This window comes from Xenopus laevis, chromosome 1S (genome assembly GCF_017654675.1).
Source record: "Xenopus laevis strain J_2021 chromosome 1S, Xenopus_laevis_v10.1, whole genome shotgun sequence".
NCBI classification, from domain to species: Eukaryota; Metazoa; Chordata; class Amphibia; order Anura; family Pipidae; genus Xenopus; species Xenopus laevis.
Window position 1 is genome coordinate 83,303,995 of NC_054372.1, and position 12,655 is coordinate 83,316,649.

At 39.0% G+C, this 12,655-nt stretch overlaps 1 protein-coding gene across 1 annotated transcript in view; it reads left to right on the forward strand.

The window, feature by feature from the left end:
* Nucleotides 1–10,802, forward strand: part of LOC121399356 (megakaryocyte-associated tyrosine-protein kinase-like) — a 52,597-nt gene extending 41,795 nt beyond the window's left edge. The window contains exon 15 of the mRNA XM_041579843.1: nt 10,030–10,802. Coding sequence (XP_041435777.1) covers nt 10,030–10,197 — 168 coding nt within the window. The 3' untranslated portion in view covers nt 10,198–10,802. The remainder of the gene's footprint in view (nt 1–10,029) is intronic.
* Nucleotides 10,803–12,655: the final 1,853 nt, after the last annotated feature.

A 12,655-nucleotide genomic window follows, 5' to 3' on the forward strand; every position in this document is an offset into this window, starting at 1 on the left:
ATGAGCCGACACACTATGTGTCAATAGCCCTTACATGGGCATTGTAATAAATAAATAATATTATTTATTTATTACAATGCCCATGTAATCTACAGTATATAGGAAGGACAAATCGAACATTGAAAATCAGAATAAGAGAACATATGAATAATATTAAAAAAGGGCTATTGACACATAGTGTGTCGGCTCATTTTAAAACTCATCATAATTCAGACCCCTCATTATTAAAGTTTATAGGCATTGTACAAAAGAAGAAACATTGGAGAGGAAATGACATTATACAGGCTATATCAAGAGAAGAAACGTACTGGATACATAAACTTAAAACATTAACTCCAAAGGGCCTGAATATAGAAATCGACTTAAAATGTTTTTTAACGGAATAAGTTTTATATGAATTCGATCAATTGATATTCATTTAATCATGTATTAACTATCTGTTTTTCACTGTCAATTTTAATCTATTTATTGAATATAAATTATCTGTGATCGTTTTTAACCATAAGGTAATGTTACCAATTAGCTAATTGCCAATTAGGCTAATGTGTTTAAACCTCTATTTAACTTGTGACGTGGTAATACACGTGTGATGCCCCTGAGGAAGTATCAGGAGATATGAAACGCGTTGGGCTTGAACTAACTAAATAAAATTTATCTGAAATTAATCCTTATACCTTTGCCGAAAAGTTTGTTCCCTAACATACTGGACCACTGAGCCAGCAAAGCGGAGAAATCCAAGTCCGACACGAACGCCAACATACGTGGAGAGACGCCGTAAACATCAGGTCTAGCAGCTGCTCCAAATAGGCGAAATCAGTTTCTGTTCGCTAACAAGGGAGCGCAACATTGGACGACGGGGCACCTTGAGGAATACACGCTATACTCTAAGCTTCCTTTTCACCACGATCCGGTAAGTGGAAAACATCTCGCAGGGTGATACCGGCGGCTCTTACGATATAACACCATTTGAAGCCTCTGTATTGCAGGATCACATCGGAGACGATATACATTTATTCAAAACACCAAACATGTGAGTAGTTCCATAGAAAATCTGTAAAGGTTCTCTTCTGGGCGAACTACTCTATATATTTTCTCCCTATACAGGTCCCTGGGAATTAATTTATCAGCAATTAATAGCGCACTCTACCCTTTAAAATTTTTTATAACTATAGTTATTAATTTCAACTTCAGCTCTCTCCTAATAACAGTTGGGTTGGTGGCTAATTAAAGGGTGTAAAATCAAATCTCCATGCCCACCATGATGGGTATGCTAATAATTGAACATAAAGCTGACTAAAGCCCAATCAGCACATGGAGTACCTCTGACAAATAAGATTAACATCATAATGACCGATAAGCAGTTAATGGTTATGGGGCTTCTCTACCACCTGGACTGCTACAGTAAGTCTGACATAGTGGTTCATCATTTCCAGCATTATAGATTGCTGGATTTTAATTTCCCTGAAGTTTAAATCAGGCCTGCAGAACATGAAAAATTACAAATAATAAAAAAAGAAAGGCCACTTGCAAACTATCTTTTCACAGTATCACAGTTTACAGTAGGCATACATGTTATGTTTTGGGTAGCTGAGGATGAGTAGAGTATAACAGTGCATTATTAGCAGGCTCTCATGCAGGCATTACACCACAGTAATTTTCACTTTTAAGCTGTCAGGAAGTATGCATAGTATAAGTCTGGGCACAGTGACATCTACAGTCCATTTGTATAAACACCACATATTCCCCTTATAGTAGGAAAGCATTTGTGCAAATGTAATAAACAACAGCAATGCATCTTAAAGCAATAATATACATTATTCACATCACATAGTCCTGGGTCCATGCAGGTAGTTTTCTGATTCTCTCAATACGCCTTATAGGTTCACTTTCTTCAGGCCTATTGCAGTTGACATCAGGAGTACGAAATTGTCTTTCATCAAATGGAGCTTCTCCAAAGTCATATCTAACAGGAGCAAGACAACTTGCATTCCATATGACAGTTCATATGTGTATGGTCCTCACTGGCATCTCACTTCAAGTGGTGTAGTAAATGTAGATTGTCCTTGTTTCAGTATTCCTGGTTTCTTAATTCTGACTAAAGATCCAGGCTGAAAGTGTACTTCTCTTGCACCAAGTTTTCTGTCAGTATAAGCCTTGCATTTGGATTGTTGATGTTTCACAATGTTAGCAGTAGATGATTTTGTAGGCACAGTATTATGTGGAAGTTTGATGTCTGCAACATGTAATAATTCAACAGGAGATGATTGAGTTGTTGCATGGCACGTTGCTCTTTAATTATGTAGGAACTCTGTTGTAAATACTTTCCAAGATTTCCCAGTAAGATTTGCTGTCTGTAGTGCTTCTTTTAGACTTCTGTTGAATCACTCGATTACTCCATTTGCTTGTGGGCAACATACTGAAGATTTCCTATGCACAATATTCCTCTCTCTCAGAAAGGATTCAAACTCATATGATCTGTTGTCTGATATTAACTCCTTTGGATTACCTTCTCTGCTGAAGACTGTAGACAGAAATGTTATTACTGTAGCTGATGTTATATGAGAAACAAATGCAATTTCAGGCCATTTACTGTAATAGTCTATCAAGGTTATAGCAAATCTACAATCTATAGGAGCATCTGTAAAAGGACCCACAATATCAATAGCAAATCTACAATCTATAGGAGCATCTGTAAAAGGACCCACAATATCAATAGCAAGTTTTCCCATGCTGAATCAGGGAATGGTACTGGCTGAAGTGGTGGTGTATATGTGATAGCTGTTTTGTCATGATTCTGACAAGTAACACAAGAATGAATGGCAGTTACCACATAAGCATCCATTGCTGGCCACCAGTATAGTTCTTTTAGTCTTTGTTTTGTACGTACAATTCCTTGAAGACTCTCATGTGCAAGTTGTATGAGCTTTTCTCGCAAGGTCTCTGGTACCAGTAAATGATGAGCTCCACGGACAACATAGCGATCTACTAAGGACAGTTCGTGTCTAATCCTGTAGTAAAGTTGAAGATCAGAAATTTGTTTCTTCTCAGCATTTGGCCATTTGCTTTGTAAAATGTCCCATAGTTTTACTTGAATTGGACATGTGAGGCAAGCTTGCTTAACCCTTTAAGTGCCAGCAGAATTTCACATTTTGGTTACGCGAAATGCCAGCCGTTTTTGAAACATTTTGTGCTCTCTCACTTTAGGGGCATTTTATTAGAGGCCCCAAAATGAAGTTAGCGCATACAAACAGTCCCGTGGGTAACTTCAGCTAATGAAAGATCAACACATTGACTGCATTTTTGTGGGGTAAAAACACAGAAATATATGTTTACCCCCCAAAACCCATATATTTTTGGAAAGTACACATTCTACCGAATCTAAAATGGGTACCCATGCCTTTCTGCTCCAAACTACTGAGTCGCAAGGCTTTCCCACAATTGTCGGTTTTGGTGAAATATCTGAAAATTGCCTCAAAGCTTCAACTTCCCAGCACCATATCACCCATGTATCGTTATGCACCAAGAAAAAGCACCCTAAATATGATTGCCAGGGTTCCTCCAAACAGTTTGGTGGCCATTGTTCATAGGTTTACCAAAGTATCTGGCATTTAGAGGCCTCAAAATGAAGTTAGCGCATACAAATAGTCCTGTGGGTAACTTCAGCTAATGAAAAATCAACACATTGACTGCATTTTTGTGGGGTAAAAACACAGAAATATATGTTTACCCCCCAAACCCATATATTTTTGGAAAGTACACATTCTACTGAATCTAAAATGGGTACCCATGCCTTTCTGCTCCAAACTACTGAGTCGCAAGGCTTTGCCAAAGTTGTCGGTTTTGGTGAAATATCTGAAAATTGCCTCAAAGCTTCAACTTCCCAGCACCATATCACCCATGTATCGTTATGCACCAAGAAAAAGCACCCTAAATATGATTGCCAGGGTTCCTCCAAACAGTTTGGTGGCCATTGTTCATAGGTTTACCAAAGTATCTGGCATTTAGAGGCCTCAAAATGAAGTTAGCGCATACAAATAGTCCTGTGGGTAACTTCATCTAATGAAAAATCAACACATTGACTGCATTTTTGTGGGGTAAAAACACAGAAATATATGTTTACCCCCCAAACCCATATATTTTTGGAAAGTACACATTCTACTGAATCTAAAATGGGTACCCATGCCTTTCTGCTCCAAACTACTGAGTCGCAAGGCTTTGCCAAAGTTGTCGGTTTTGGTGAAATATCTGAAAATTGCCTCAAAGCTTCAACTTCCCAGCACCATATCACCCATGTGTCATTACGTACTAAAAAAAAGCACCCTAAATATGATTGCCAGGGTTCCTCTGAACATTTTGATGGCCATTGTTCATAAGTTTACCAAAGTATCTGGCATTTAGAGGCCCCAAAATGAAGTTAGCGCATACAAACAGTCAGGTGGGTAACTTCAGCTAATGAAAAATCAACACATTGACTGCATTTTTGTGGGGTAAAAACACAGAAATATATGTTTACCCCCCAAACCCATACATTTTTGGAAAGTACACATTCTACAGAATCTAAAATGGGTACCCATGCCTTTCTGCTCCAAACTACTGAGTCGCAAGGCTTTGCCAAAGTTGTCGGTTTTGGTGAAATATCTGAAAATTGCCTCAAAGCTTCAACTTCCCAGCACCATATCACCCATGTATCGTTATGCACCAAGAAAAAGCACCCTAAATATGATTGCCAGGGTTCCTCCAAACAGTTTGGTGGCCATTGTTCATAGGTTTACCAAAGTATCTGGCATTTAGAGGCCTCAAAATGAAGTTAGCGCATACAAATAGTCCTGTGGGTAACTTCATCTAATGAAAAATCAACACATTGACTGCATTTTTGTGGGGTAAAAACACAGAAATATATGTTTACCCCCCAAACCCATATATTTTTGGAAAGTACACATTCTACTGAATCTAAAATGGGTACCCATGCCTTTCTGCTCCAAACTACTGAGTCGCAAGGCTTTGCCAAAGTTGTCGGTTTTGGTGAAATATCTGAAAATTGCCTCAAAGCTTCAACTTCCCAGCACCATATCACCCATGTGTCATTACGTACTAAAAAAAAGCACCCTAAATATGATTGCCAGGGTTCCTCTGAACATTTTGGTGGCCATTGTTCATAAGTTTACCAAAGTATATGGCATTTAGAGGCCCCAAAATGAAGTTAGCACATACAAATTGTCCTGTGGGTAACTTCAGCTAATGAAAAATCAACACATTGACTGCATTTTTGTGGGGTAAAAACACAGAAATATATGTTTACCCCCCAACCCCATATATTTTTGGAAAGTACACATTCTACAGAATCTAAAATGGGTACCCATGCCTTTCTGCTCCAAACTACTGAGTCGCAAGGCTTTGCCAAATTTGGCGGTTTTGGTGAAATATCTGGAAATTGCATCAAAGCTTCAACTTTCCAGCATCGTATTGTCCATGTATCATTACCAGCATAAAGCATCCTAAATATAAACATATGGGTCTACTAAACAGTTTGATGCCCAATGTGCATAGATATACCAAACTATGTGGCGCACAGAGACCCCCAAATGACAATATGTATAGAGATTTTAACGGCTGACGCGCTGGCTGCTTCAATATAACCACCCGGTGTGTGTATTATGCGACATTAGACCACCTAACAGTACAGAGACCCCAGAAAACCATATATTTTCAGAAAGTACACATTCTGACGAATCCAATATGGGTAAATAAGTGTTTCTACTGCAAACTGCCAAACTGCAAAGCAATGCTGAACATAACGGTTTTTATCAAATTTCTGAAAATCGTCACAAAGCTTGAATTTTACCCCATTATATGCCCCACATTTCGTAACTTATCAGTATAAAACATCCTAAATATGAACGCCAGGGGTCTACTAAACACTTTGATGCCCAATATGCATAGATATACCAAACTATGTGGCGCACAGAGACCCCCAAATGACAATAGTGTATATACATTTTCACGGCTGACGCGCGCTGGCTGCTGCAATATAAGCACCTGGTGTGTGTAATATGCGACATTAGACCCCCCCTAACAGTACAGAGACCCCAGAAAACCATATATTTTCAGAAAGTACACATTCTGACGAATCCAATATGGGTAAATAAGTGTTTCTACTGCAAACTGCCAAACTGCAAAGCAATGCTGAACATAACGGTTTTTATCAAATTTCTGAAAATCGTCACAAAGCTTGAATTTTACCCCATTATATGCCACACATTTCGTAACGTATCAGCATAAAACATCCTAAATATGAACGCCAGGGGTCTACTGAACACTTTGATGCCCAATATGCATAGATATACCAAACTATGTGGCGCACAGAGACCCCCAAATGACAATAGTGTATATACATTTTCACGGCTGACGCGCTGGCTGCTGCAATATGAGCACCTGGTGTGTGTATTATGCGACATTAGACCCCCCTAACAGTACAGAGACCCCAGAAAACCATATATTTTCAGAAAGTACACATTCTGACGAATCCAATATGGGTAAATAAGTGTTTCTACTGCAAACTGCCAAACTGCAAAGCAATGCTGAACATAACGGTTTTTATCAAATTTCGGAAAATCGTCACAAAGCTTGAATTCTACCCCATTATATGCCATACATTTCGTAACTTATCAGCATAAAACATCCTAAATATGAACGCCAGGGGTCTACTGAACACTTTGATGCCCAGTATGCATAGATATACCAAACTATGTGGCGCACAGAGACCCCCAAATGACAATAGTGTATATACATTTTCACGGCTGACGCGCTGGCTGCTGCAATATAAGCACCTGGTGTGTGTATTATGCAACATTAGACCCCCCTAACAGTACAGAGACCCCAGAAAACCATATATTTTCAGAAAGTACACATTCTGATGAATCCAATATGGGTAAATAAGTGTTTCTACTGCAAACTGCCAAACTGCAAAGCAATGCTGAACATAACGGTTTTTATCAAATTTCTGAAAATCGTCACAAAGCTTGAATTCTACCCCATTATATACCACACATTTCGTAACGTATCAGCATAAAACATCCTAAATATGAACGCTAGGGGTCTACTGAACACTTTGATGCCCAATATGCATAGATATACCAAACTATGTGGCGCACAGAGACCCCCAAATGACAATAGTGTATATACATTTTCACGGCTGACGCGCTGGCTGCTGCAATATGAGCACCTGGTGTGTGTATTATGCGACATTAGACCCCCTAACAGTACAGAGACCCCAGAAAACCATATATTTTCAGAAAGTACACATTCTGACGAATCCAATATGGGTAAATAAGTGTTTCTACTGCAAACTGCCAAACTGCAAAGCAATGCTGAACATAACGGTTTTTATCAAATTTCTGAAAATCGTCACAAAGCTTGAATTTTACCCCATTATATGCCACACATTTCGTAACGTATCAGCATAAAACATCCTAAATATGAACGCCAGGGGTCTACTGAACACTTTGATGCCCAATATGCATAGATATACCAAACTATGTGGCGCACAGAGACCCCCAAATGACAATAGTGTATATACATTTTCACGGCTGACGCGCTGGCTGCTGCAATATGAGCACCTGGTGTGTGTATTATGCGACATTAGACCCCCCTAACAGTACAGAGACCCCAGAAAACCATATATTTTCAGAAAGTACACATTCTGACGAATCCAATATGGGTAAATAAGTGCTTCTACTGCAAACTGCCAAACTGCAAAGCAATGCTGAACATAATGGTTTTTATCAAATTTCTGAAAATCGTCACAAAGCTTGAATTTTACCCCATTATCCGCCACACATTTCGTAACGTATCAGCATAAAACATCCTAAATATGAACGCCAGGGGTCTACTGAACACTTTGATGCCCAATATGCATAGATATACCAAACTATGTGGCGCACAGAGACCCCCAAATGACAATAGTGTATATACATTTTCACGGCTGACGCGCTGGCTGCTGCAATATGAGCACCTGGTGTGTGTATTATGCAACATTAGACCCCCCTAACAGTACAGAGACCCCAGAAAACCATATATTTTCAGAAAGTGCACATTCTGACGAATCCAATATGGGTAAATAAGTGTTTCTACTGCAAACTGCCAAACTGCAAAGCAATGCTGAACATAACGGTTTTTATCAAATTTCTGAAAATCGTCACAAAGCTTGAATTCTACCCCATTATATGCCACACATTTCGTAACGTATCAGCATAAAACATCCTAAATATGAATGCCAGGGGTCTACTGAACACTTTGATGCCCAATATGCATAGATAAACCAAACTATGTGGCGCACAGAGACCCCCAAATGGATATATAGTAGATAAAATTTACAAGGCAAAACAAAATAAGGCAGTAAAGAGTGAAATGCAAAAAAATCCAATAAAACCACAAAAATCAATGTTTTTTTTTCCAGACTAGTGTTATCGGCCGTCAGAATCACAGTTTGAATATTTTAGCTGGGCCAAACAGGTTATACGGCTAGAAACAAGTGAACACAACATACGCAGAGCTGAAAATACAATAAAATGGCTAAAAATTCAATAAAATGGCTAAAAATGCACCAAAATACCCAAAATTGCAATATAATCACCGAAATAACATACAAAAGATATTGCACAGTACGGTTAGCGAATACGCTATTCGTAATGGCAATAAAACATTTTTTTCAGCTGTGGCATTTCAAGTTACTTTTCCACAGAACGTAGATTCTACGTTCTGTGGCACTAAAAGGGTTAAAATCAGCAGCTGTAACTGTAAATGATAGTAAATCAGTCAATGCTACAACTTCTATGTCCTCATCCAATGCATCAGAAGCTGCAGATAAAGGTAAACGTGACAAACAATCAGCAGTAACATTTTTCAAACCTGATTTTATTGCATTTTGTAGTTGAAATTCAGTAGCCTTGCTGACCATCTAGCTATACGCATTCCAGCTTTTCCTAGTCCCTTTGTTGTAAGCAGTGTAGTTAAAGGGCTATGATCAGTGCATAAGGTAAATTCTCTATCCCATAGGTAAGTTCTCCATTTTTCTGTTGCCCATGCTAGAGCTTCGTTTTCAACAGTGGAATACTTACGCTCTGTCTCTGTAAGTGTTCTGGATGCAAATGCAACAATACATCAAATCTAGGAAACACCTCCAAGAAAAGATATTGGCCAATGACACAGGGGTGTTCCAGGCTCTACTGCTTACAGAGGTGGGCCAGTGGCAAACCAAAGCTAGCCTCAGGACCATGGTTGGACTAGGACACTGGGGCCCACCAGGGATGTCTTCAAGAGCCCAGCTCCCCCCACCCCTTGTGGCCCCCAGTAAGTTTTTACCACAATTTCCACCTATGATCAGGGATAGGAATGGTCCGGGTGTAGGAGCCGCTTGCTGGTGTTACGGGCCTGGTTCAGTGGGGCCCATGAAAAGCGGCTTCCACCAGGTTTTTTTCTGGTGTTCCACCAGCACTGTCCAACACTCGGGGTCGGATTGGAACCTTGGTGGCCCACCAGGGCTGCAAAATGAAAGGTACTCCTGGCAGTCCCTTGGAGCCCCCTCCTGACCTCCAAAATGCTAGCCCCCATGAACGACGTGCAGCAAACACTCGCAAACATGCGCATGATGCACAGTGCGCATGTGCAAACAACTCGCAGCCTGCATGCATGATGAATGCCGCAGCACAGGCGCAGGAGTTTATGGGGCAGCCAGGGAAGCAGGTCAGGGCCATGAGGGCAGAGGCCCACCGGATTTTCTCCCGGTGTTCTGCCGACCCAGTTTGACCCTGCCAACACTGCATGTGTACAGATCCTTGCGTGGGGATCGCTTGGATTACTTAATACAGAAACCACAATTGCTTTCTCTACACTTAAAATTTACATTGACACATTACAGAAGTGGCCCTGACTTAATACGGTTGCTTTGCATAAAGACTTGACTACTTCACTGCTTACTGAATCATGCTTTCCAGAAAAATATGGTAACATTTACTGGCACCTTTTTTTCAGTCAGTAAGAGAAGTGATTGAAGGGGTGAAGAAAGGATACCGCATGGAGGCTCCAGAAAACTGCCCACCAGTGATATACAGCATTATGAAAAGTTGCTGGGAGTCTGACCCAGGAAAACGACCTACTTTCAAGAAGCTAAAAGAAAAATTAGAAACGATGGGAAATTAAAGGCTTGCACACACTTCATCTTTTCCCCTACTATAAGGCTGCTAAGTCCACATGCTGAAAACATGAATCGCATATAGGCTGTGGGATATAGGATGTTTCTGCTGCCACTTTCAGGTTTACTAATCTCTTCACATGCATTAATGGAACTAGATTTTCGATACTGATTAACCAAATGAATTTACTTTCAGTCAAAACTATAGTCTGAGGGGCTCATAAATGAAACAAAGGTTATATCTGGCAGAAAATTACATTATACTGTAGAAAATTTATTTTTAAAATGGCAGACAAGTAGGTTTCTTATGCAGGAAAGAGACAGGGACACAAAAAAATTTAGAAAAATAAAATTTTGCCTTTTATTTATTCAACTGAAAAACACATAAAAGAGGTACTTGTCTTCATATGTCATCAAAATACTGTATATAACAGTCTCTCTCACAAGAGAGAATGTAGTCTTCTAGGGTCTCTCCCAGACCCTTGACCACCACAAGGTTTGCACCTTGTTACTCACAGTTCAGAGATGATTAAAGGGTCTATTCACCTTTGAGTTAAGTTTAAGGGGGTTACTGTATTTATCAAATAATTATAATTATCAAAAAATGATTATCAAAAATTATTAAAATCCATTTTTTCTGAGTTTTTAGCATTCAAACTTTAAAAAATAACCCCCTAAGTATGATGCATAAAGTGGTATTCTGAGATAATTTGCAATTAGGATTCATTCATAATTATTTGTGGTTTTTAAGTTATTTAACCTTTCATTCAACAGCTCTCCAGTTTGCTGGGGTCCAAATTACCATAGCAACCATGCACTGATTTGTATAAGAGACTGGAATATGAATAGAAGGGCCTGAGTAATAAAAAGTTGCAATTACAAATCTGCAGTATTAAAGAGCGTTTGTGTTTTTTTAGATGGTGTCAGTGATGCAAATTTGAAAGCTGGAAATAATCAGAAGAAAAAGACAAATCATTTACTATAAAAAAATAATGAAGACCAAAATTTTTGAATTGTCCATTCTATAACATACTTAACATTCTTTTGGTTATTTTGAAGGTGATCACCCCTTTAACTCCTATCAGCCAGGCCACACAGCCTAGTTCCAAGTCAGCTTCACTGCAAACACACCTCCAGGAACAGTCAAATGCCCCCTGGCACTTGCTTTCTTTTTCATGCTCAGGTACTCTCTCTGACCAAGCGCCACAGACACCTTCTCTCTCAGGCTTCCCCTCACAACTGAGAACAGCCAGAATCCAAGTATTGGAGCTCACAGCTACTCTCAGTGGTCACCTAAGTACCCAACTGAGAAGGAAAATTAACTCTATCAACCAGGTATCTACCTGCAGCCCATATCATGTACACTTTTCTTTAAAGGTGATGCAAACCCAAAAATAAAAGCTGCCTAATGAAAGACAATGTAAGTCTAAACAAAATTTCATCATACCTTCATCAAAAAAGTAAATTGGTACCTGTAATAGTAATGCTATTTGTAAATATATTGAAAGTAGGATTTGTCTGTGTCTTTTTATTCTCTGCACTGGAGGTTCTGCACATTAAAACAATGGGGAACATTTATCAAAGAGTGAAACAAGATATGTCACAGTCTACCAAAGTGAAATTCCACCACCAGGCCTGGAACTTGGGGTAAGCAGAAGAGGAACATGCATAGGACGCAAAGGTAGAGGGGTGGCAGGCACGTACTTCTTTGCCACCTTCCCCCATGATGCAGCACATATTCAGCACATACACTCTTCTGCGCATTCTTCTACGTGCATGAGGAGGGGGCAACATAGTCTGCCAGGTTGCCTTTGGTGCCACTTTTTATTAAGTCGTACTTATCAAAGAGAGAACTCTCACTTTCACCATTTGATAAATATATAAAACATTGTCGCTCAACTGATGCTATAACAATTTTAAGAAATCATATGATTTCAAAGAAAACTCATAGTTTAGACTGAGCATTGTAAAGTAGTTTGAGCATTCCTCAAATGCTATTGACATATATTTGAAGTTACAGTTCTGCAGGTTAAGATATGTATCCTTGCCCAGTGTAATTATAGAATATATTTTTCTAGTTAATATTTAATATGTTCTCTTCTCTTATAAAAATGTAATGTGTAATGTGTAATTATAGTATGCTTTTTCTCATCAATATTTTTTATTGCTTCTCAAACAAATGTATTATATGCATAACAAGAGTTTGACAGGTTATCAAAGGCAATACAGACAGATGGAAATGAACATAAGTAAGTTACCAGTTCACATTAATACAATTTATAATGTCAACAGTGAATGCGCAAAATAAAATAGTTACAAATTATCATGGGCCAATGTGAGCCTGTTATATTGCATTGAGTATCAAACTTTTACAACTATTAATCATTAAAATCAAATGAGCCACCTATATAGTCGGGACACCCCTTCATCCCAGAATGCAAATGAAGGACTGATGAATTACAGGAG